This window comes from Martes martes (genome assembly GCF_963455335.1).
Source record: "Martes martes genome assembly, chromosome: 4".
Classification (NCBI taxonomy): Eukaryota; Metazoa; Chordata; class Mammalia; order Carnivora; family Mustelidae; genus Martes; species Martes martes.
The window spans coordinates 138,955,177-138,981,329 of NC_137891.1; the positions used below are offsets into that span (position 1 = coordinate 138,955,177).

Genomic DNA, 26,153 nt, shown 5'->3' on the forward strand with positions numbered 1-26,153 from the left:
TTTTAAGTGCTTTATGGGTGTTTTTATATTTTTATCATTAGAGTGTCAGTTTTTTGAGAGCAGAGATTTTGTTGTTATTGAATCAGCATATAAAAACATCATAATAAATGCGTATTATCTAGAAATTCTGTTACTGATCCTGTTTTCCTTAGGAGTTTAATCTCTAGGCTAGCACCACAAATCAATACCATTTTATTGTCCTGTCCAGTAATACTGGAGGTCAGTTTGAAAATTAAGTACTCTCTGATTTCAATATAGTGTGGCTTGCAGTAGAGAAGACTAATGGAAAAAGCAAACTCTCCTTTACTATAGGTTTTCATATAATCCTAGTTCTGGGAAAACCTTGGTAATTTTTGGCTGACTCTCAAATCTTAGGTGAGGCTCAGAACAACTCTGTGACTTTTGAGTTCAAGTTATAATATGCGATCTGATGGTGCATTTTAAAATCCTTTGTGAGTTATAAAAAGATTTATGCTGTAGTCTTTGTTAAAGAGCTGGGGGCTGGTGGAACCTATAGCTCTCTTCCTGATCTGAAAAGCTTTGAGTATGTGTCCCTTTCCTGATTTGGGGAAGGCTTTTTTTTTTTTTTTTTTTAAGATTTTATTTATTTATTTGATAGATCTCAAGTAGGCAGAGAGGCAGGCAGAGAGAGATGGGGGAAGCAGGCTCCCTGCTGAGCAGAGAGCAATGCCGGTCAAAGACAGAGGCTTAACCCACTGAGCCACCCTGGTGTCCCTGGAGCAGACTTCTTAATGCTTTAGTGCATGGAGTCCATCTGGTCCATTTTCATTCCTCCGTGGCAGTAGCATATAATAGCATGCTTCCAGGAATACTCAGAGAGGCCCCAGACATGTTGTTAGCAAATACTGCTGATGAACCAATAGTGCTGTGCTTTGCCCAGGTAAAAAAGAGTATTGGAGAGTTTTTCCCATTTATGAAGCAGGAGAGATGAGACTAACCCCTTCCCTCTACAGGACCTTTGCACATGCTAATCCTTTACTGTTTTCTCCCCACCTCCCTGGATATCCATTACATCTCAGCTCAGTATTACTTCGCTCTTGAGTCCTGCACTAAATGACACTCTTCTTATTATATCTCTCTCTTTTTCCATCATGGCCTTTTAAGCTCTTTATAATTACCCCTTTATGTGCATTGTTGTTTGATTCCACTGTGGACTGTCAGCTCTATGTAAGCAGGGACCATATTGTTCCTGTTCTTTATTGTGGCCTCCTAATATAGGTCAGTTTCTGGCAATGAAGAACTGCTCAAAATAACGAATTTCCTAAATGTGACATTTGAAACTCTGATTCTGAGCTGAAGCAAAGTGTTAATTAGCATGTAGCTAATTTCACATTGCTCTTTTGATGCAGGGCAGGGTATCTGTTCACATAATTAAAATAATTCATTATATTAAATTTTTAAAACCTGAGAGTATAAGGATTTATTCTTTGAATCTTATTAATATTGTCTCTGTCAGAATAGCCAAGTCAAAATTGTCATATCAAAATTCATACTTGTATCCTTCCTGGCCTCCAGAAGATGACATTGTGACAGGATTGATTTTAGATTGCTTTTATGTTTTCATTTGTTCCATCTCCCACTTTGATCGTAAGGTCCTGTGGGAATGCTGGCCTGCAGCCTTGGAGGTTACCCATACTCATCTCCTTTTCCCCACCCCCTTTGTACTTATGCCATGTACTGCTTGGATTGTGCACTTCCCAATGTAGAGTTCTGATGAAATGTATTGAATGAACGACAGAAAACAAACCGTAATCTGTCTTAACTCGGAAACCACTAAAGGTGGTTACTCCTTAGTTGCAAAAATTATTTGATTCTACTGTTAAAAAAATTTGTGAGAGGCATCTGGAGAGTTGTTAATAGAGAGTTCTGTGTTCATGTTTTGGGGGGGTGGAGGGTGGTGGTTGGTGATGAAGATGGTGGGGTCAGGTACTTTAATTCTACAGAATCAAGCTGGTATCTTTATGTTGCTACCTAAGTTTTCAAGGAAGAATGGCTCAAAAAATATTAGGTGAACAAAAAGCATTTTTCATTGGATTTATTCCTAGGCCTTCCCCCTTTCACCGTATTGTATGATATTTCACCATTAAAATGAGGCCAGGTTGGGGGAGGGTAATTCTAAAGGAAATGGAAATGGGAAGTAAAAGCGCGTATCTTTGGGTGTCCTGTTGTTCACAGCCTCAGGATGGAGGTTGTTGATGGAAAAGCACAGGGTCCTCACTTAAACTAGACAGGGCGCTCTATGCCAGGAAGCAAAGTCCCTGGCTTCCTTTCTTGAAGCAGTGAAAATATCATCTTCTGAGATGCTTCTCTGTCCTCTCAGTGTCCTCACCAATTTTTTTTTCCTTCTTCCTCCCAAATGCTTTTTCCTGCCCACTTATGGTTTGGGCTGCTTCCTTAATAAAAGTGTCCTCTTACTTTCTGATGCAATTACCTCTGCAGCTGATTTATTTATTTATCCTTGTTTTTAGCCCAGCTCTAAACGGACTTTGGAAAGTAGAGAAGAAAATCCAGTCTGCTTTTTGGAGGACTTTGGACAGCCGAATAAATGCAGGTATATACATTTGCATATTTTAAAGAAGGGCCAAAAGGAAAATAGCTTTTAGAAAGAATAATGAAACTGATCTTGGACTTACAGGGCTATGCGCCCTTATATCCTTTACTTTTAAAGTATCGGTATTTAAAAAAAAAGAAAAAGTATCGGTATTTTAATTTTTGTTCGTTTCCAGAAGTTGAGTGTGCTGGTTTAAAAATCCCGAGTATGGAAGTATAGGAATTCCAAAGTAAAAGGTAAACTTCCCTTATAATCCTTCCTAGATATTCAGCACTTTAACAGTTTATTGTATGTTTTTCCATATTATGCATATGCATGACCAAAAGGGTCATATTATACATATTATTCCTTTTTCACTTTGCTGTATGTCCTGTATGTCTTCCAGTGTGGGTTCATGTGGCTTTATCTCACCTTTTTTAACAGCTGTATAGTAATCTTTTGTGTTGATTGTTCTCGTTTTGTTTCGTCTCCTGTTGGACATTGTCAGTTGTGGTTTTTCTTATTTTAAGTCGTGCCACACCTTGTACATATATAATTTGTATACTTACCTGATCATTTCCTTGGGGTGAAAGGGTATAACCCCATCTCTGAGTTCTTCCCATGCCACTCCTCTATAGGATCTCAATGACAAAGGCTTATCTTACATTGTAAAGTAGACTGCAGCTGTTTTGTTTTCCGTGTCTATTTTCCATTGTGGGGTGGAGTTGGGAGCTCAGTGTTGGGTTTAAAAACTTTCTTCCTTGACAGTTGATCTGAACCCTCAGGGTAAGTTATGAGCTAGTCTTACAGCCTGTGTTCTGGAAGATTCTGGTTTTCAAGATGAAACAAGTAAAATTGAGTGCCTCTCAGTTGTAGCATTGAGGCATATCCGATTCGTGTCTCTCCTGTAAGTATCTCACCTCACCAGGGCAGCTAATAAACAAGCACATGAGTTCGGTGAAAAGACCTGTGGCTGTTGTCCGTACTCTGTGACTTGTCTTGTTTGGAGGAGCTTCCTTGGGCCATTCTGCAAATACCTATTAAATGTAAGGTTCTGTGTGCTAGGTACTGGGAATACCTATGATGTCACTAGATGAGTGACATGGTCCTTGCCCTTAAGGAACTCCCAGCATATATGATTGAGAGAGACAGACATGTACATAAGATGTTCATAACCCTGTGTGGTTAGTGCAGCGAGGTGATCTTGGGAGAGGGCATCTAACTTAGGGGATAGGATGGAGGTTCCTAAGTGCTTCTTGGAGGAGGTAATGTCCAAGCTGAGCTCTAAAGAAAATTGCAGCTTGCCATGAAGAGGATGAAGTGGGGAGGTATTCCTGGTAGAGAAACCAGGATGACCAAAGGCAGGAAGGTGTGAAAAACAGGATGGGGAGGGAGCTGGAGTGACAAGAACGATGAATGGCAGCTTTGTTGGTTTCAGGCATGAAGTCAGAGGCTAGGAGTAATGGAAGATGAGGTTGGGGTGGGTGGGGTGGGGAGCTAGCTGGCAGGCAATGGAGGGGCTCTGTGAGGAGTTTGAGATGGCACTTGTAGATTAATGGGAAGCCTTTGGAGGATCTGATACATGTTACAGAGACATTAATTTGAGGGCCAAGTGAAGGTTGGCTTGGCAGGCAGAAGGAAAGTAGAAAACTGGGGTCAGGGAAGTTAGTTTGTAGGTGATTGGTGTCAGAGTGAGGGGAAGAAAAAATGTATAGGGTTTTTCCTTGTTCTCCCTACTTTCTGCCTCGTCTAAGGCTAAGTAGCTGAGGCTGGCTCTTCGATCCTTGTTACCCTCCCTTTAGAGGGGAGCAGAGGTGAATGACTTATTTACGAGTTTCTCACCAGCAAGTTCTGACCTCTTCAAAGCAAGGCTTCCAGCCCTCATTCTCCTGTCACAAAGTGCTGCCCATCCTCCTACCTGCCCGTGGAGTGACAGGGACCTGGCTCTGTTCATTAATTTTCAAGACACTGCCATATGGCTCATGAACCCGAATTGGTAGTCCCTTTGTGTGTGCCATTTCAGAGCCAGCCCTGGGCTAGGCTCAGGGGGCATGAGGATAGAAAAGATATGGTTCATGCCCTCACTGAACTTCCTGGTTAGTGGGAGATAGACAAAGTTAAAAGACCATTCAATCTGTGCCATGGGTCAATTCAGAAGTGAAGTGATTCTGGTAGAGCTAGCTGCAGCATCAACATCAGTGGTTCCAGAATGAGCCACATTTTTCAACTACTACTTGTGTGCCAATAGAGAAAACAAATTTAGGCTGTGTCTAAAATTGTTCTGTTTTTTGAGAACATGATCTAATCATAATTAGAATGCATAATGGATTATGTGTGTAATTAGAGTGGATTGTTTCACCTCTTATACGTTCTTATGCATTTGATTTTCAGAGAGGGAAGGTTCAGGGAGAGGTACTTAACTTGCTTGAGAGGTAGTTCTGCCTGCTTCCATTACCTTCCTAACATTCTCTTGCACCACTCGAACTTTTAGCACATAGAATGACCACATGGTCTCGTTTTCCTTCCACTACAGTATCTAAATATAAAGGAGGACTGCAATGCCATGGCTTTCTGTGCTAAAATGAGGAGCTCCAAGAAGACAGAGGTGAATCTGGAGGCCCCCGAGCCAGGAGTGGAAGTGCTCTTCTATCTTTCTGATAGGGAGCCCCTCCGGCTGGGCAGCGGAGAGTACACCGCGGAGGAGATCTGCATTAGGGCGGCGCAGGAATGCTGTGAGTACGGGTTGCCCGGGGCACATTTCCGCTGTCCAGCAGGTGCATCCCAGTGTCTCTGCCCCCTGGGAGCTCTGCTGTGTGGGTTCTGCCCTGCCTCTGCCACTTACTTGCATTTGACTTTAGGCCAGTGATTTTAATTCTGGGAGTTTGACTTTTCACTTTCTTGATCGTAAAATGGCTTGTTCTTGCTTTGTCACTCATGACTTTGGGATACCAGGGAATGATGCTTGCCTGCTGTGGAAGCTCAGTTTTTATTTCCCCTACCTCTAGGAAACTGGAATCATATCAGCACTAAATGAATAAAAACAGGGAGCACAAAGTTACAGGCTCAGTAATGGCATCTCTCAATATCTGAATGATTGTTCAAAACTTCTTCTGAAAAGTGTGATGCTTCCTTTCGCCACTTTAATCTGCTCCCTCCCCCATGATTCTGACTTGAAGTGAGAAGTTGAGTGTCACTTTGTGGTTTAGTCAGAATGCCAGCTTGTAAAAAGGGCAGGAGGCTGTGAACAACATGGTCTCTTTTTTTTTTTTTTTTCCCCTCTATGTGAACCTTGTCTTACTTAAGTTAGCCTGTTGCCCTCGGAAGGTGAAAAACCAAACTGAATAACAAAATGAAGCCCTCTTTGTTATCCTTTGAACTTGGAATCAGTCATAGTTTTTTTCTACCTCCTTGTATATGACTAGTAAAGTTAAATCATAGAAACGTAAATATATGATCTGATCTACTGGGATTGTGGTGACGGTTGTATAACTGTAAATATACTAAAATTCACTGAATTTTACACTTAAAATGGGTAGGCTTTATAATATATAAATTATATCTTAATAAAGCTGTTTCTAAAAAAAAAACCCTCTATTTTATGATGATGATGTGACTAGCAATGATGGCCATTGGTCTGATCTGTGTTTCGTTTATATATCATCTTTAGCCCTCAGGAGAATTATATTGGGATAGTGGAGACATTTCAAGAAATACTTACCTAGTTTGTGATACGGCTTGTCTAGGAACCCATTTTTCTTTGTGTGTGTGTATATATATATCTATATATTTATATATAGATATATATATATGTGTGTGTGTGTGTGTGTGTGTGTGTGTGTGTATCTGCCTCATATGCTTTAAATACCAGAGTTCCAATAAAAGGGGAGAGGTTGGTGCTACAGGGAAGAGCGTAGTAGGCCCTTACTAACTAAACACGACATTAGATAAAATCAGCTGAGCTATGTAAATTATAAGGGGGGAAATGTATTAATCTTTTAAAGTTGTTTTGACTAGATAGCAAAGTATATAAGGAACCAGCTTTTGACATCAGCTTTAAAAGGATTTGTAATTAGCAAAACAACTAGTTGTAAATTATTGCTTCTAATGTATTTTTTTAAGGTGGTGTTTTTTTTCTCCTTTCCCTTGGGGTTTGGTTTATAGTGTTTATTCTGTTAGCCCAGCCATGGTGTTTGTACAGAATTGCTGGGCTGCAGTTAATGAGAGAGCAAGGGGCTGCTGCTACAGAAGAGGGGAGAGAGCCTGAGTCCGCAGGCAGATGCAGCCACTGAGTCTGCTGTAGGTCCGGGCTGAGGGCCAGTCGGTGTAGGGCACAGGCTTCCAAGCCCAGTCTGGAGAGAATGAGTAGGCTCTTTGATAACTGACTCAGGGGAGTGTTGCAAACATTTATTAATTTTAAAAGTGTATGAGTACAGAATGCCACATGTTCTTATAGCTCTGCTTATTATTATAGTAAGTGGTATTTAGAGGCAGTATTGTTTTCTTCTCTGTTGTCCATTAAAGATATGGTCTTTTTTTGTTCTTTCAGCTCTCATTATTTTACTTCCTCATTACCTCTGTCTTGGTTTGAATCGTAACTCTGCATTTTATTAGCCGAGTAGCCTTGAATCAGGCTAAATCTCGGGAGGCCACAGTTCCTTCACCTGTAAAATGGCAAAGACATTAATTACCTCATTACGTGTCAAGAGGATTAAAAGATAATCAGTGTACAGTGTGTTAGCCTGATGCCTGACACTTAACTCTCAGTAAATGTTAGTGTTGTTGTTACCATTATTCAGTACTTTTGTATAAAAAGCTATCTTTGATCTTCCTATTTATAAGTATGAATAGTATTAAAGTCAGACCTGTGGTAGAATACATATTGTTGATTACAAATTACGCTTCAGTATGTACATGTCAGTGCACATTCAAATCTACATACGTGTGAGGAGAGGCTGGGTTTCCAGACTGGTTCAGAAGGGCCAATTCATGAATGAACAACTATAGTATACCTAAAACGTAGTCTTAACAATACTGGATCTAGAACTCGTTTGCTTTTGTTCCCAAGGAAAAATCTCTTTGAAGTTTACCCCCCTCTTCTCTGTTATAAGGGTCTTCTGAGGGATGAGTCCAGATACCTTGAGCGGAAGGAATTGAGGGCTTCCAGTGAGGGGGCATCAGGATGCCAAGGCATTTGTTGCATCTCCACGCAGTGTGTGCGCTGGAGAGAGTTGGTGGCTAAATGGACAGGCAGGAGTGGTGAGGGTCCCTGTCAGTGTCCATCTCGCTTCAGAGGTCTGATTTGGGAAGTGCTGATTACCTTATATTTCCATATATTTTTCGGTTAAGTTGACTATATCTTAGCTTGAGGCCTGGTCATGCATGAAAATATCAGTCATAATTGAGTATGTGCAATCACCACCTTCTTCCCTTCCCCCATGCTTTTAGATCACAAGTCTGTGTAATTTTAATTATGGGCTCAGAAGTAAGTGGAAAGGTGCTTTCCTGGCCTGGGGATCTCCTTTGTCTTTTTAACCCTTCCTGTATCAAAGGAGGCAGTTGGTGGTGGGGAGAGGCAAGGGAGCACTATAGGACCACTTTTGTTAAGCATATATCTTCTTATTAGTTGGCTACTAGTAAAAAATATTTATGATAACTATACAGAGTACTTAAGAAGTGTATTTATTATTAATGGTAATAGATTTTTATCACTGACAAAAATCACTTTGGTTATTTATTCTAACTCATGATTTCGTGTACTACTGCCAGGAACTTCTTTGCATGTTTAATGCATAATCAGAGTGTGTTAGAATTGGTAAAACATTTCTGTACGAGATAGATTGGGGATTTCCCAAACTCCAAGAATGTTTCTGGGATTAGCAAGGTGCCTGCCCATCAGGTGAGATCCGGGAATGTGGGCTGGCATATTTTTTCTTTTAGGCAGGATTTGTTAAGACTGTCATAGACACCGTGATGAGAAATACCATTAGACTTTTATTTTCAAATGGGTTTAATCTGGTTTGCCAGGAGCTACAGTACATATTCCTGGGGAGCCATGGTTCTAAATTATCATGATTAAAACTGCCTGATTAAACATGGTTGGAAGTCATATTTGCCCTGAAAGGATAAAAATGTGACCTAGATTCTTCAGATAGAGTTCCTTGTCTTTTCTTACATCCTGCTTCAGGAACAAATGGCCTAATGTATCTATCTTTAATTTTCTGATACGTTCTTTACCTATCCCCAGGTATCTCTCCCCTGTGTCACAACCTCTTTGCCCTGTATGACGAGAACAGCAAGCTCTGGTATGCCCCGAATCGTGCCATCACTGTTGACGACAAGACATCCCTCCGGCTCCACTACCGGATGAGGTATGGGGGCCTGCCTGTCTGCCTCTTGTTGGGGTGTGACAGTCAGCCTGGAGCCCTGAGTCACTTACTGGGAAGATTTGTAGTCATTTTGTAATTGGTGAGTTTTGTATTTGCTTGGTCTGAGAAAGGACTTTTTCAGTATTTGAGATACAATTCAAGATGAATTCGATCACCACTGTCTGCCACATTTTAGAAAAGACATCATTATGATGCAGAGGGTATTTTGAATAGAATTAGTATCCTACAGCAGAGTTTTTCAAGCAGTGAGTCATGGTTATGAATTTAATTTAGTGAGTTGTGACCAGAATTTGTCTTTAAACAAACAACAAAAAAACCCCACAAAAAACGAACAGGCGAGAATAGGTAATACCGGTGTACACACATATCCTAAGAGCACTGTTTTTTCACAACTTCTGTTTGAGATATGCAGGTGTATGTACCAGGTCATGATACAATAAATGATTTCTTCTTAAAAGTTCCAGCTAAAAGGTTTGAGAAACACCACTTGAAGTGGTTCCCTAGAAATCCTAGGTTGGTCTTGCTCTCAAGGGGTAGATGTTGTGATCCACTCCCTGAGGATTTTTATCTAGTGGGTGGGACACAAGTTTTTCTTCTGATGAGTACTTGCCTTTCCTCCTATATCTTAGACTTTCTTAGATGTCACGTAGTCTCCCAGGGTGGCATAGACGGTCAGTACTTCACTGTAGGGTCTTGAGTTTATAAGCCCATTTGCACTGTACTCAGAATTGAAAATAGGTCTGTTAGATACTACTTAAGCACAAGTGAAATGTGTACTTAGCAAAAGAGCTTATAAAAAGGGTGAATTCTTTTTGAAAAGCATCTTAATTTACATAGACGTGATGAAGTCCGTGGATTCCCTCAGGTGCTAATGGAATGTAGGGACCCTCTGGAAAAGCCCTGGGGGATCTGGGAGGCTCTCCCCAATATCTTAGCTGCTGTTTCCTTTGGGAAGTTGGTAGAGTTGTTAACATTCCAGACTGGTCTGGGTGCTTTTCTCAGCAGCAGTTGAACCAGATCTTTCTTTGGTAATCATCCTAGGGCTGACTTTTTTTTTTTTTCTTCTTCTTTCTATACTTACCCAAGGTCTCACTTTAAGGGGAAAGGTGTGTAGCATGTGAGATTTCACGCCCCAGATTTAGGGAAACATTCACTCCACCCAGCTGAGCCTTCTGACTATATTTGGATTTGTTTTTCAAAGTGTAATCTTGCTTTCTGTGGCCTCAGGGGTTGGCTCTGTGATCCAGCATTAAAATGTGTCTTTGCAGCTGGCAGTCCAGGAAGGGGGCATGTCACTGAGTTCTAGTCTTTCCTTGTAGATCTCTCCACTTGGCTCAGAATCTGGAATGGTAGAATTGGGGACTTGGATGAGACCTGAGTTTACCTAATTCAACTACTGCAGTTGTTTAGGGGAGAACTGTGTCCCAAATGGAAAAGTGAGTTACCCAGAGTCACACACCTAGTGAATCCTCTTGTCAGCCCCAGAGCCGTCCTTGAGACATTGGTCTTTGCTGAGTGTGTGTGTCCTTCACTCACCATTAAAAGCCAGTTATCTTTGCCTCCTCCATGTTCGGTTAGCTGCCAGGAAGTGCTGGGCTACTTCATTTTTTGGCACCTCGACTTTGTACCTAACATTGCGCTTCAACAGGATATTGCTTTGTTACCACAGGCTCTTTGAAGTTGGAAAAAAGATCCCACCCAAAGCTAAAACATTTGCATTACAACAAACTACAAAAACTTTGAAACCTCATAATCTCACCACTAAAGAAGGTGTAATACAAAACAAATGTTAGTGACTATTTTAGTGGAATCCCAGCTCTATTTTGGGAAATATCTGTGCTTCAATTTTAATTTTCTGTTTTTAGATAATGCTTTTAATAGTTCTTTTATAATATATCTTAATATAAGCCTATGTTTTATTCCTTTTTAAGAAAAAAAATATTTTCTTGATCTTTCACTATCCATTAGTAAAGATCTATAGAAACCTAAGGAGAATTTGTTGTGTATAATATCTGTATGTAAACTTAGAATATGCAGTCATTTTTAATATAGTTTTCTCAAAAACTTGCAAGGAAGGTGTATCTCCTTGATAGGTCTTTTTATCTCTCTCTCCCTCCCTCTTCCTTCCTGTGTCGTTCCTCCACGCCATTTTGAAAAGGAATCTACGCAGCTGTTATACTATATTTATTTATGCCATTCTTTATTTTTTTTCCATTAGCATGTTCTAATACTGGGAATTTGTGTGTGGCCCAAGTTTGATGAACGTCTTGATAATTGATTTTTTTTTTAAAGATTTTATTTACGTATTTGACAGAGATCACAAGTAGGCAGAGAGGCTGGCAGAGGCAGGGGAAGCAGGCTCCCTGCTGAGCAGAGAGCCCGATGTGGGACCACATCCCAAGACCTTGAGATCATGACCTGAGCTGAAGGCAGAGCCTTAACCCACTGTGCCACCCAGGCGCCCCGATAATTAATTTTGAAAAGGAGTGTAGAGCATCTTTTCGTGTGTCTGTTGGCTGTCTGTATGTCTTCTTCGAAAAATGTTCATGTCTTCTGCCCAGTTTTTAATTGGATTATTTATTATGTGGTTTTGAGTTGTAGAAGTTCTTTATTTTGGATATTAGTCCCTTATTGGCTATGTCATTTGCAATTATCTTCTCCCATTTGTTAGGTTGTGTTTTTGTTTTGTTGAGGGTTTTTCTTGCCTATGCAAAAGCTTTTTGTTTTCAGTAGTTCAATTTGTTTTTGTTTCCCTTCCCTCAGGAGACCTATCTAGAAAAAACGTTCAGAGGCTGATGTCAAAGAGATGACTGCTTGTGTTTTCTTCTAGGAATGTTACAGAATTGTTGAATCATTATATTGTACACCTGAAACTAATATAACACTGTATGTTAATTACATTTGAATTTAAAACAAAGTATAGAGTTTCTCTTTTCAAGGTACCTTCTGGTTTTGTCCTACTAGGACAGAATTAGGAAGGTGTTGATTTTGGTAGTTACTGATTTAAAGGTTTTTGTTTTTTGTTTCGTCATCTTATTAAATAGAAGGCTGTTAGCCTTTTACCATGGGCAATTTCGAGAGACCCAGCCTTGCTTTAGGCTCTGCTTAGCCATTACTGAGGTAACAAAGCTGCCCATTAGTTTGATTTCCTCAGTCTCATCTTGTCTGAACATCTTGCCAAAAGATTTCCAAATCAAAGCTGGTCCCACAGGGCTCAGACAACAGCCTCAAAGAAGTGATTGAAGATGATGTTCTGCCCAAAGAGGGTAGGTTGGGCTGTTGGCTTTACCAGGTCTGAGGACTCTTTCTCATAGAGACTGAGTGGGATATGGCAGAAGAGGACCGTGCCTTGGACTGGTTCAAAGAGAAGCTGTCCTCCGTGCTTCTCTTTCGAACAACCTCCTCCATCCTGGAGATCATTTTACCCCTTCTCCCAGGTGCCTTTCCATATTGCACACAACTCTTGTTTTCTCATCACCACCGTCTTCCTCTGCCAAACAGAATTTACCTGTCTGCATGCCTTCTTTGAGAGCCGTGCTTGGAATGTTTGTGTAAGGAGTGCCTGGCACGGGGTAAATGTTCAGAATTCCTTCACTACCATCTCCATCGTCCTGTTTAGACCCATTCACCTGTCTCCTTCTATGCAGATCCCTAGAACTCCTAGCAAATGTCTGCTTATTATGTAAATGACAAAAACTTTCTGTTTCGGACTTGACTTGGTAGCCAGAGGAGCTGGCTGTGTTCTCATGGATTTTTTTTCTCCCCTACTCTCAGCTTTTCCTGTATTTACTCAGTTGGTAGAACCCGTTCACCTCTCACTTTCTGCTTACTTGAGATCACTGATCCTCATTGAGTCCTCTCGTCCTGGGCTCTGTCCTGCCCTTGAAGAGTAGACTCCTCAGTCTGGCGAGAGCATAAATGCCAGCCTCTTCCTCAGCCGATAGCCTCACGCCTCTGCCGTTACCAGGACCTGATCGCCTCACATAGGAGGATGAGAGGACAATCCCACAGCTGTGGTTCATGCCACACACGGGCCCCATGGATATATGGTTCTTTCTGTGTGTGAGTGAGACACCAAAACCCACTGTCAGATTCTCAGTCACTTTCATAAATTATAGGGAAGATGGACTATGTAGAATCCAGGAAAGTTTTGAAATGTTAATTTTACTTTTATAGTAACTTCCTTATCCACCCTTCCCTTTCCATGTTAATTGCGGCTTCTCGAACTAGTCCGTTCATTTGTCGTTTATTCTTCCAACAATCATGTATTAAGTGTCTGTTGTATGTTTGGGGGTTCGGTGCTGAGCAAGACAGCTGAGGCCTCTGCCCCCACAGAGTTCAGGGCATTGTCCAGACTATTGCCATAGGCATCTGCTTGTCTGTGGATATCCTGCCTCACATGAGCTAGCCTTGCAGTCTTCTCTGCCAGCTGTGTACCGTCCCGGCTCTGAAGCCTGGCATTTATTTATACTGGTCCCAGCTTCTCTTCCCAGCCCTTGCCTCCCTTCCCTGCCACTTCCCTTGGCAGTGGAGGGCAGTTTTTCCCTCCTTTGGCACCTCATCAAAGCCTTTCTTCTGTCCAGGGACAACTTATCTATTAGGCACAGTGCCTAGGGCTCATAATATTGTTAAGGACTCACAAAAGTGCTTTAATTTCTTTTAAAATCAGAGAAAAAAATGAATGTAATGTAGCCTGGATTATATTTATCTTTATGTCAACACAGATATGAAATATAACTTTAATATTTTTTTATGAAGGAAAAACTGTGGGCTCCATGAAAGTCACAGTGTTGTTGTCCTACTTATGAGACATGCCCCTTTTATGTTACTTCATTGCTATTGTTGGATTTGACTGCTTGCCATATATACACACATAGACAAGGAACTCCAGAGCACTAGGGACTATGCCCTTTGAATCCCAACCTGGCACAGGGCCTGGTGTGTATAAGCTTTGCAAATATAGCTCAGTGACGGATGTCTGAGTTTAGGGGTAGCACTTTTTTGGGAGGAAATTTTATTTGTTGCTTCTTCCTACCATAGTTGTTTTTGGTCAGCACATGGGCATGTCAAGGGAGAAAGACCTGGGTACCAGCTGAGTCTCTAGCCTAGAGATGGGCTGGAGCAGCTTGGCTTAGTCAATTTCACACATCCCAGAGCTTGCTGTGTTTCTCTCATAGGTGGCAGAGGCAAGTGGTAGTTAAGAGAACAGGCTTGTCGTCAGGTCACCTAGCTTCTTGGAACCTCAGTTTTCCTTGTCTGTAAAATAGAAACAGCAGAATCTACCTTGTGCAGTTGCTGTAAGGATGAAATGGCATAAAGTGCTTATTAACTTCACACCACTGGAAACTGATGGTTGTAGTAGTGCTCATGTATTTCTTCTACTTTAACTTTATTGGTTGTAAGATAAACTATCAATTTAATAACAGCGGTCTGGGAAATAGGAGCCACTGCCATATTAACTGTGCATCTTGATTATACAAGGAAACTTAAAAAATGTTTGAACAGAAATGTTGAAATGGGCATAAAATCGGTCTTGGATTCAAGGCAGGATGACATTATTAAAGGTGAAGGGAGAGGCTGGGCCAACTTCTGGTTCTAGTCAGCTGTATTTTCCTATTTAGGAAGATGTAGTGGAAAGTCACTTTATCTTCCTGAGTCATAGACAGGTTCTGGCAGGATGCTCTTCACAGAGTGTTTGTAAGAGTGAAAAGAAAAAGGACTTCCACAGCTGAAAGGTCGGTCTGTCTGCTTGCTTTTCAGGCAAGTTTAGCCTCTAGCACCAAGCACTGTGGGTACAATCAGGATACCTCTCCCATGCGTTCCAAGGTCCCCTTTCCCAAAATTGACATTTATTTTCCTGCCTTCCAGGTTCTATTTCACCAACTGGCATGGGACCAATGATAATGAGCAGTCTGTATGGCGACATTCTCCAAAGAAGCAGAAAAATGGCTATGAGAAAAAAAAAGTCCCAGATGCAACCCCTCTCCTTGATGCCAGTTCTTTGGAATATCTGTTTGCTCAGGTAAGAAGTTTGGGCCCAGGAGAACCTGGTGTTCCCACGATGGGTCAGGCATCACAGGGTTCACATTCCCTTGGGCAGCTGACCTGGTTGGGAGCTAGGATGTGGGGCTTGCTCTGTGGGCAGGCCTTGCTCTTGTTGGACTTAACCTGAGATGAGGTGGAGAAAGGCAGCAAATTCAGTGCCTGGGGGCTGGTTGTCCCACTTGTGGGTTTTTGAGGCTTCACTCTTCCCTATTCCTCTCTTTTCCCCTCATCTCCTATCATTTTCCTTCTCACCTGCGGTGCCTCCCGTGGAGCTGCAGAGGGAAGCTGCAAGCGAGGGAGGGTGTAGTTCAGTGGAGCGAAGGTGGGGACATCTCAGCAGGCAGTAACGTTCGGGGAGGAAGGAGGTGGCTGTCCTGAGTCACAGCAACAGTAGGGCAGGAAGATTCAAAGCTAGACAAAAAAAGAGAAGTTAGAGTCACTTAAATTATATTACCCTATCTGAGATGACGAAATTTTTGGTGATATGCTTCCTGATTTTGCCATACACGTCTTTATTATGTACTGTGTAGTTTTTGAAAATACCATTTTATTAACTACTTTTTTATCCATCCTCTTGATATTTCAGATGTCAATTAGAAATATAGATCTTTGTCTTAATGACTTCCTAATCACTTAGTCATTCAGCAGATACTTACTGCTGGGTGTCTGTGTACTCCTCACTGCGGTACTGTGAGTACTGTGTGGAACAAGGCAGACATGGTCTCTGCAAGCAAGAGATGCAAAACCAAGTTGGACAAACAGAAAACAAATAAGCAAATGAAATGATACATAGGTAATACATAAGAATTGTGAGAAGTGCCACAAAGGAAAAAGCTTTTGTGATAGGGAATATGGGGAGGGGGTTGGAGTGGGAAGATCTAATTTAAAGATCGGAGAAGGTCTCTAAGGAGGTGGCACTTGTGCTGAATCTGGAAGAACAAGGAGCCTGCAGTTCTCAGGAAGGAGAGGGGAAAGTATTTCTTGCCTGTAGTTTTTCAGCAGCAGCACTACTGACATTTTGGGCTGGATAATTTTTTTGCTGTGAGGGACTGCCCTATGCACTGTGGCATAATTACCCACACCCCTGGCCTCCAGTCGTTAGATGTCATCCCCCACCAGGTGTGACAACCAAAAATGTCTCCAGACACTGCCAGATATCCCCTGCAGGGCAAAATCTCTCTGGTTGGAAGAGTCTGATAGGGAGGGAACAGAACGTGGGAAGGCTCTGAGGCAGGCAGGAGTTGAGAGGAGAGTCAGCGTGGCTGCAGGAGAGGAGAGTGATAAGGAGTGAGACTAGGAAGGCTGACAACGAGCAGATCATGTGAGAGCAAGATGCTGGTTTGGCCTTGTGTGGTGGAAGGAGGGTTGGAGAAAAATGGGTGGAGCTGCAGTTTTGGAGATAGACTTGATAGGACTTGCTGATGGGTTGGCTGTGGAAAGGGGGAGAATGTGAAGTAACAAAGATGATTTGGGGCAGTGTTTGATAAAGAATGGAGTCCTTCCCTACATTGGGAAGACGGAGAGCAACAGATTGGAGAAGGGGTGGGAATTAGGCATTCTCTTTTGGAGATGCCTCTGGAGATTGCAGGTAGGAAGTGAATATGAGGCTGTAATCCAGAGGGAGAGGACTCATTTATTTAACTCATCTCCTCTTTGTGGATGTTTTTGGTTTTTCTGAAGTTTTCCCTATTATGCTATCATCGTTATAGTAACAGTTTGTTGTGGACAGCCTCCACATGTATTTGTACATGTCTCGTATCATTTCTTTAAGATACACTTTCACATGTGATTTTTGTGTCCCAGTTATATTCCGTCGTATAGCTTTAGTTTCTGGTTGCATTTGATTCCCATTCCATACATACCTTAGGATTGGCCTTAGAGACAACAGAAATGCATAGCCCTGGGCAGGTAGTGTGTGGAAAAAATAAAACAAACTGGCCATTTTCAGATGGATCATTTTTTTGTTCAATCTCCCAGTTTTATATATTCAAGGGAAGAGCGTGCCATACTTCCAAGAATAAGTATTGCATTAGAATCTGACCTTCGAGAGGTTCAGGAATGGGTTAGTTGAGGTAGTTATATGGTGATGTTTAACAGAAAATCACAGCCAAACAAAATAGTTTCAGATTTTGTTCTGCTCTTCACACATTGCTGGCAGAGACGATTGTTGTTGGCCCTTAGGAGTTTATGGAAGTGAACAGTGTCCTCTTCGTACGTGAGAGAAACAAGCAGTCCTATCTTGGAAAGAAGAGGAACTGCAGCAGTGAGAAGCCTCTGTCTAGAAACCACTAACTGAAGTCCCTTCAGGGAAAGTGAGTGTCTTACTTCTGTACAAACACCGCCCCTAGACTTCACGTCTGCCTCTGTTCCAGCTAGAGAAAGGCCGAAGGATTCTGTGCACTTGGGGTTAGTAAGGATTGAGTGTGGCTGTAGTGCAGTGTTGAAGATCCAGAGTGCTGGGGTCACATCTGGGTTTGACTGTCCCCTACTGCTTTCTGGATCCCTGGCTCCCACGGCACTCTGTCTTTCCACTTGACTTTGTCTCTTGTAGCTTCTTGGTGCTCTCTATTTCTGTTTATTCTTCTCAGCACGGAGTCTCCCTGAGGTCAGAAATGCAGTCTGGCTTATTGCTCTGTATCTCCCCGGCACCTAGAATGACATCTGGCCCATAATTGGTTCTCTGTAATCAGTAATTACCAAATGAGTGAGCGAAGGGATTTAAACCTTGGGTTCCTTAGATTCCTCTGCCGTTAGGTGGAGCTGATGATGTCAGCATCCTCCTCATAGGGCTGTTGCGAAGATTAAGTGAAACAGTAAATAAAGGGAAACCTAGCACAGTGTCAAGCACTGAGGTTAGGGTTCAAGAAAGGGGAGCTAGCACTGACATCATCGTTGTTACTCTGTACAAGACTAGTGGCAGGTACTGATTTTTAGTTTTCTTTTTTGTTTTTGAAGCCCTCACTGGCTCTTGGGATGCTGTGCCCCTCCACCAGAGAGGGGGGCATATTTTGGTGAGACATTTCACTACTAGAACTTAAACAACAGATGATGATAAACTTCTGTGTGGTAATGATGCACTGTAAAATGTGGATTCCTTCCCCTTTCTCTAAGTCTACCTCAGGACAGGGTGTGGTACCATGCCTGTCATATACCCAGTTCCCAGGCTAGGATATCTCAGCATATGTTTGCAGGACCAGAGAGCCAACCCCAACCAGCTGTCACCTTCCCTTGCCCAGGTGCTATCTGAGCCCAGTCCACGCTGCTGGCTGCCATCATTTCTAGATAAGCCCTGAGAAGGGGCCTCATGTGTTTATGCTGTTCAGCAGCAGCTAATACACTGCTTAGTAAATATTTGTTAAACAAATGGATTAACCTGGGGAGAACTTTCCTGAGCCCCTCCATACCCACCTGTTGAGAAGGAGCTTTGGTGCCAGAGAAGCTGTAGACCTTGTTAGTCTCATTGCTGTCCTGCTTTTCTGGGTGGCACCTCCCTGTGTAGGGAACCTTCCTCTCAAGAATAGAGATGGGGTGGACTATTGAAACTTTAGTGGTGGTTCATTTCTTCTCACCTCTGCTCCAAAGGGACAGTATGATTTGGTCAAATGCCTGGCTCCCATTCGAGACCCCAAGACCGAGCAAGATGGACACGATATTGAGAATGAGTGTCTGGGAATGGCTGTCCTGGCCATCTCCCACTATGCCATGATGAAGAAGATGCAGTTGCCAGAACTTCCCAAGGACATCAGGTAAATCTTTCTGTTGGCTAAAGAATTGATCGTGGGGATGGTGCTATTTTTATACGTCCTCACCCGGCTCCGTGTAACCACTGCCAGTTTTTGGCTGACCCCTTCTCTCTGCAGAGCCCAAATCTGGTTTAGAACATTTATAAAAGGCAGCACGGTTATAATGATAATAGTGACCTGATACTGAATGTTGGCTGACTTGGGTGAAAACTCTGGGCTAGGGATGCCAGTCAGATGGGTGGGCTACGTGCCTACCTCGTGTGCCTCTGCCCATGGTGGGCATTGCCTTTATCCCTACCCTTTTCCTTTTGTGCAGGACCCATGTTAACATCCTTCTCAGTATGTTCTACAGGCAGCCTGAACTAGAGTTCACCAGAGAGCCATGAGGCTGATGTGAACGATGTTACCACAAGAAAACTGTATTTACTTAAAAATGTCTTTCATGATCAAGTCTTTATGAAGACATGTTCAATCTGTGTAATTTCTACCCATCTATAAAATGTGTGTGTATTTACTAAGTAGTTCTTACGAATGTCTTATTGCGAAGAGCAAGTTATTTAGAGCTGTATTGTTTGTGATAGGCGGCATGCGCTTTCTCAGAAGTTTCCTCCATGTATCTCTTGTCCCGGGGCAGAGTCTGGCAGGGAGTGAGCACAGAGTGGGGGCTGCTCCTCAGTGAGCCGGGGCTGGATTCCTACTCTGCTGCTGCCTTCTCATTTTTTTCTGTGGCTTTTGCTCTGGGCACCTCCTCTGTCCTTTGTCATGAGACGAAGGTGAAAAGTGACACCTCTCCTCTAATCTTCCTCTCTGTTACCTTAATCTAAATTGTTACAGTGTTGGGCGCCTGGGTGGCTCAGTTGGTTAAGCAACTGTCATGATCCTCAGGTCATGATCCCCGAGTACTGGGATCGAGTTCCGCATTGGGCTCCCTGCTCACAGGGAGTCTGCTTCTCCCTCTGACCTTGTCCTTTCTTATGCTCTCTCTCACTGTCTTTCTCTCAAATAAATAAATAAAATCTTTAAAAATAAAATAAAATAAAATGTTACAGTGTTTGTGGGGTTAAATTCCAAACTTTGCAGTTTCCCACTGTTAGCATTTGTGCATCAGGGACTGCCCAGTGCCAGATGCCATCTCAGGTCTGGCAGTGATAGGCAGACCAATCTCCCCACTTGTCTGGTCCCCCATTTGTTCTTTCCTTCATGGGTGTTCATGCTCTTCTTGTTGAGACTGTTAGTCATAGATACTCTCTCATCAGCAGGAGCGTAAGTAACTGATCCTTCAGCTTCCTTGTCAATCTGCTTACCACATCTGGGACACTTTGATGTGGCAGACGCGAAGTCGTTTGTATTTAGATTTTGTGTGTTTTCCCCTTTCTTACAAAAGCAACATGTGATCTTATAGAGAAAGTATAAAACAGACCTGGAAGTAGAATATACAGAATATCTATAATCACTCTTGACACCTTTAAACCACTGTCTAACTGAGGCTGAGTGTTAGTAACAGTGTATAGGGGCACCAGCGAGCGCAAGAACAGCGACAGCAGCCAGCGAACACACGAAGTCAGTTTTGCTGCCTGCCTCTGTGACCCAGAAAACTGGATGATACTTGCAGGAATTCCCGTTTCAGTAAAACCTGTGGAACATGTGTTTTTCCCTCTCTTCCAGTCCCTATTCACCTTTTTCTCCTTGTGATTATCCTTTCCTCGTGCTTACCCCATCTAAGACCCCCCTGGGGGTAGGTCTTCCTTTCTCATGGGGCAACACATGGAAGGAAGATTTGTAGACTTGGGTTTGTTTCTGGACTGTTCTCTGCTGACCTGGACGTGAAAGAGAGACCTATTTTTCTACTTTGTTTTAGCTATAAGCGATATATTCCAGAAACATTGAATAAGTCCATCAGACAGAGGAACCTTCTCACCAGGATGCGGATAAATAATGTTTTCAAGGATTTCCTGAAGGAATTTAACAACAAGACTATTTGTGACAGCAGTGTATCTACTCATGACCTAAAGGTGAAGTACCTGGCCACCTTGGAAACACTGACAAAACATTATGGCGCAGAAATATTTGAGACTTCCATGTTACTGATTTCATCAGAAAATGAGATGAATTGGTTTCATCCGAACGACAGTGGAAGCGTTCTCTACTATGAAGTGATGGTAACTGGAAATCTTGGAATCCAGTGGAGACAGAAACCAAATGTAAGTGGTGGTGGGTAGCTGATCAGCACGGACCGACATGCATCAGAACAGACCTGTTCTGTTTATCCGGTTGGGACTACCCGTTTGCATATCCATCACCCCTAGCCACTGAGTGTGTTTGGGTTAGAGACCATGTATCTTTTATTGTGTTCATGCAGCAGTAGATCAGAGTAAGCATTTATTGAGTTCTGTAGGGATATAGAGAAACACAACAATGCCCTAATAATATGTAGTCATATAATAATAGAATGCATTTACTGAGCACCTTCCATGTACCAGGTACTTTTCTAAGAATTTTACATGTATTACTCATTTATGCCAAAAAAAAAAAAAAAAAAAAAGCCCTGAGGAGTGTACTACCAATTATCCCTATTTTATAGATGAATGTAAAGTGGCACAGAGAAGTTAAGAAACTTGCTCAAGGCCATAACTAACTAATGAGCGACTGTGCCAAGAATTGAACTTAGGCTTCTGGCTCCATGAAATAGGATGATTGATTTTGCAATTTAAAGCTGCTTTTTTGAAGTATTTGCTGGATGAGACAATGGAGAAGAGTGGTTTAAAAGCATGGGTTTTAGACCTAAATGGACCTGGTTCAGATCCGGGTGCCACTATTTATAGTTCTCCAGCTTTGGGTGATTACTTTCCCAGTATCAGTTGCATATTATTCATCTGTACAATGGAGATACTTACTGGATCTGCCTTGTGGAGCTGTTGAGAGAACTAAATGGCAGCACAGAGTCCAGCATGTAATAAATGTTCAAAAATTATTATAGCTGCCATCATCATCATTATGGTTATCAATAATACTAAAGTAATGGTGAGATTTATTTTCTCCTTCTTATTCATACTAAGAAAACAATGCCTAACACTTGCCGAGTGCTTTTTTTTCTGTAGAATAGGTATACTCTTAATGAGGATTTACCTAATCCTCAAAGAACCTTGTGAAGTGTAAGCTCTGTTTTATGGACAGGGAAATGTAGTCTCAAATTGATGACCTAACTAGTTAATAAGTAGCAGATTATTCAAGCATGGGATTCATATCTCCTTTTGAAAGTTTCAACTTGACTGTTGTTAGGAAGTCAAGCTAATCAGTGTAGGTTCTAAAAGGAGAAAACTCAGGTTCTGTCCAGCCACATTTGGGAAGACATGTTCTGTGCTTGTGTTGAAACATTTATCAGTCCGGAAGTGAGAGGACCTGATGGTAGATGCCTGTCTAGTGGGCGGTTATTTCCCTCTTTGAGTTCACTTGTGCATTATAGATTATGTGAAGCATTTAGTCACTGTGCTCGTTAAGGTCCCTCCCAGGTATAAAATCCCAAGATTCCCTGATTGGCCCCGAAACTGCAATCCTAAGCCCACCTGTGCCCCCTCCCCCAGTTCCTTTGTAAGTCCAGGCAGGCTGGCTTTCTTCTCTTTGAACGTAAGCAAGCCCTGCTTTAGTTTTCCAGAAGCATGAACCTTTTTCACCAGTAGAAAATGAGAAAGCCAACTTAACTCTGGCACCCTTATGCATCTTATCAGGTTGTTCCTGTTGAAAAGGAAAAAAACAAACTGAAACGGAAAAAACTGGAAAATAAACACAAGAAGGATGAGGAGAAAAATAAAATCCGGGAAGAGTGGAACAATTTTTCTTACTTCCCTGAAATCACTCACATTGTAATAAAGGAGTCTGTGGTCAGCATCAATAAGCAGGACAACAAAAAAATGGTAAGTTTGCTCTGGAAGTAATTCTGTCTGGATCCGGTGACGAGAGGGAGACTTTGTGGAAGACGGTGATGCGGCACTTGCTTTATGGAGTTCCTGTCCCGAAGAGAAAATCTGATGACTGTCTCTTTCTCCTCCTTAATGCCAGAAATCCCTCTTGTTTTCACTGACATTATCAGTGCTGGTTTTTGAGTGACACTGGGATTTTTGAGTGCCTCTCTTTGGTTTTGCAGATGTGTCTCTACCTTGGGTTTGCTGCCCTCCCAAAGATGTTACAGCATAAATACTTAATTCATGAAGGGGAGTGGATTTGAAGGAAAAGGAGATGGGTGAACCTGAGCTTTTTCCCCCAAGGGCTCCTTTGGCCTCTCTGTGGAACTGGAGTCCAGTGCTTCCTCTAGGATGAGGTCGGTGGGAAGCCCCGCTTTGCATGTCAGCAGACTGATTAGGCGTGGCTGTCCTCGTTGTGGTGTCAGGCACACCCTAGTCACTCTCGGATGGAGGAAGGGGGGTGTTCAATCTCACTTCCTCCTTTTTGGTATCACTTAAGGACATAATTTAGACAGGCAGGCCAGTTTTGTCAGGGGAAGTAGGAATGCTGCCAAAATAAACATGTTTGTGTTGGGGAAGTCACGGCTGACTGCACGTGGAGAGGATGGGCAGCCTAGGCGGGGCACTCGCAGAAGGAAGGTAGTCAGCACCAAGGAAGAACCATGTTTTGCCCCAGATTTGGCAAAAACTGTGTCAAAAGGATAACACTCAGTGGTGAGAACTAATCTGGTGCTCTGGTTTAGAACAGATGAATACCCTGTTCATCCAGAGTAACTTGCCTTTTGGAAAGCAGTTTGGCAACACATACGGAAAGCCTTGAAAATATTTATGCATCCCTCCATTTGGGGACTTAGGGCTGTTTTCCAGAAACAATGAGAGATGAAGCCAGTGGTCTGTGAATGAGTATGTTTGTCCCAGTGGAATTTACAGTGTAAAAGTACTGAAAATTACCTAAGTATACAATAATAGGAGAATGGTAGAATATTCTACCCGAGTAGTAGAATATTACATAAACGATTTGCTAAAATTTTAGCAAATTTAGGAAGATGCTTTGTAAGTGGAAAAAAGCAGAATATAAAATTCTCTATAGAACAGTACCAATTTTGTTCAAAACGTTTTTTAAAGGTATGCATATATATATAGACACACTGTTAGGAAAGTCAAATATTAACAGCTGTTATTTGTGGTTTAAATCTTTCTATTCTCCTAACCCCCCCCCCTTTTAGCAATAAACAGTTAATTTCATCAGGAAACTGTTAGTGAAAAATAAAGTGAAGGGAGAAGTAGAAGAGTCCAGACAGATGTTAGTGGGAGGATGGAGACGGAGGGAGGGAGAAGGTCAAAATAAGTGTTCTTAATTCAGCATATTACAGAGATGAGGCTGGATTATATGCTGTGTCCGCAGGATCTTCTTTAGTCTCTACAGAAATCGTAGCTGTAGGCATTTTGGCTCTGTTTCCAGTGGGGAAATGGGAGACCATGGACAGGTGTAGACAGAGAAAGTGGCAGCTCCAGCCCCAAGGCACCCTCTTCCCCAGAGACTGCCCTGAGGAAGAACTTGGCGCATCCGTGCTCTGGCTTTGCAGCAGGGTCAAACCCTGAAGACGTGCAGCAGAGCGGGAGAAGCAGACAGCTGGGACAGTGTGGGTGAGCCTGCCCCTACCCTGTCCTGGCTGGTGGAGTCTGGCCTCCCGCCTGGGTGGCACACCTGTTCCCTTGATTGGAGCCTCCTCGGACCACGTGGGCTGGCGAGTCTGCCAGCTGCATGCTCTGTGGGGAGCAGGAGGAAGGTGGGGAGAAAGAACTGTGTGATCTCCCCAGGACTTCATTTTTCTTTACAAACCCTAGCTCCTACTACATGCCAGGCACTTCCCATTCTGAGTGCTTTACAAATGTAAACTCTTTCCATTTTCATTGACCTTAGAGGTGGTGGGTGTGTTATTATCTTCATTTTACGGAGGAGGAAACTGAGGCACAAAAAGCTTAAGTAACTTCCCCAGGGTCACACAGCTGTTAGGTTAAACCATTTGAAATGGCCAATATTTGACAGTTTGTGACCTGTGGAAGTGATGATTACCTATGCTTCACCATAATAGCCAGTGGAGATACTGTGACTTGAGCCCACATAAACTAGTTCCAGAACCTGCGGCTAACACCGTGATGCTTTCTCTTATCTCTTTCCCCTCTCCCTTCCCAGGCATGGAATTTCCAAGCCCTTTGATCAGGCAATACTTTGGCTGCTGGTCTTTCAGGAAAGCATGATGGTAGTATGTTTTCAGGTTAAATATCTCTCCTCTCTGCCTCTTCTTGACATCTTCCATTTCCATTTAGACTTCTGTTCTAGGGAACTTAAGTGTTTGTGTGGTCTTGATTTTTTTATTTGATTGGGTGAAGGGCTGCCCGAGCCAGACTACCCTGCGTTTGCTTTGTGGTGAGCTGCAGGTGGATGAAAGGAGGCACACTTAGCCCAGAGCCTCCTGACTGAATATCTGTCCCTGTGGTGGCCTTGACCTCCTTGGCTCACAAAACCACAGCGGACCCTTCTTTTGGCAAGATAGCTGTCATTAGCCCCACTTACTTCCATCCTTTCTAGTTGCTTCTATCCACAGGGAAACTTTGATTTTCTTATCTCTGTTTTTCTCTGCCAGCAGCCTGTCCTTTCTCCAGTGCTGTGGACAGAGTCTTATTCTCATATGTCATTTTGCCCTCAGAAGGCTCTGGTGCTTTTTAATGTTTTTGTGAGACAAAGCTCTAAATGGCTTTCCTTCCTCCTTCCCTAGGAGATGTTCCTGGTTGAGCCCATGGCTCCTCTCACATGGTTAATTTTTGTTCAGGGCTCTATGACCAAGGCAAAAAAAAAAAAACACAAAAACATCACCTGTCTTCACCTCCAGGTGTTTTTTTGTTGTTTTTTTTTTTTTTGAAAACCTTCCTTCCATGGAAGTTTCCTCTCTCATCTTCTCCATTTTTGCCTTTGCTCTCCCACTTTGCGTAAGACTCTCTGCCTCCAAACCCTTAGAGGTCTCTGGGCTTAATCCAGCAATCTCATCATTGTCTGGGACCATTCCTGGATTAAAATCTGGGCGTTTCACGTTCTAGACCAACTCTTTATGAGAGGAAGCCCCAGTGCCTCTGTTTTCCTTTTCTGTAAAATGGGACTGATGCTACTGAGTCAGTCATTGTTCCTTGCTAAGACCAGGGTACCACTTGCACACCCTCTGCTCCTACTCCCTCCACTTTTTTTTAACTCCACTTTTATACCACTGTACCCCTGATGCAGGCTTGCTCTTCCCTCTGGACCCGGGTGGCAGCATTTCCACAGGTCTCCTGCCTGCCACAGCTGCCCATTCCGCCCTTCCTCCCACACAGACACGCCATACCTCATCTGATAGTTTGGAAATAATAGACAAGAACGTATGCTGATCAGTCAAAATCCTGTATTAATGCAAGGGGTACAGTTACCTTGAGG

At 42.7% G+C, this 26,153-nt stretch overlaps 1 protein-coding gene across 2 annotated transcripts in view; it reads left to right on the forward strand.

Moving 5' to 3' along the window:
* JAK1 (Janus kinase 1) overlaps positions 1-26,153 on the forward strand; it is a 222,090-nt gene that overhangs the window by 170,562 nt on the left and 25,375 nt on the right. For both annotated transcript variants that reach the window (XM_080802621.1, XM_080802620.1), the window contains exons 2-8: positions 2,490-2,572; positions 5,085-5,283; positions 8,796-8,919; positions 14,806-14,959; positions 18,565-18,728; positions 20,584-20,926; positions 22,451-22,636. In XM_080802621.1, the coding sequence (XP_080658747.1) occupies positions 2,567-2,572; positions 5,085-5,283; positions 8,796-8,919; positions 14,806-14,959; positions 18,565-18,728; positions 20,584-20,926; positions 22,451-22,636 (1,176 nt within the window). In that variant the 5' untranslated portion in view covers positions 2,490-2,566. The remainder of the gene's footprint in view (positions 1-2,489; positions 2,573-5,084; positions 5,284-8,795; positions 8,920-14,805; positions 14,960-18,564; positions 18,729-20,583; positions 20,927-22,450; positions 22,637-26,153) is intronic.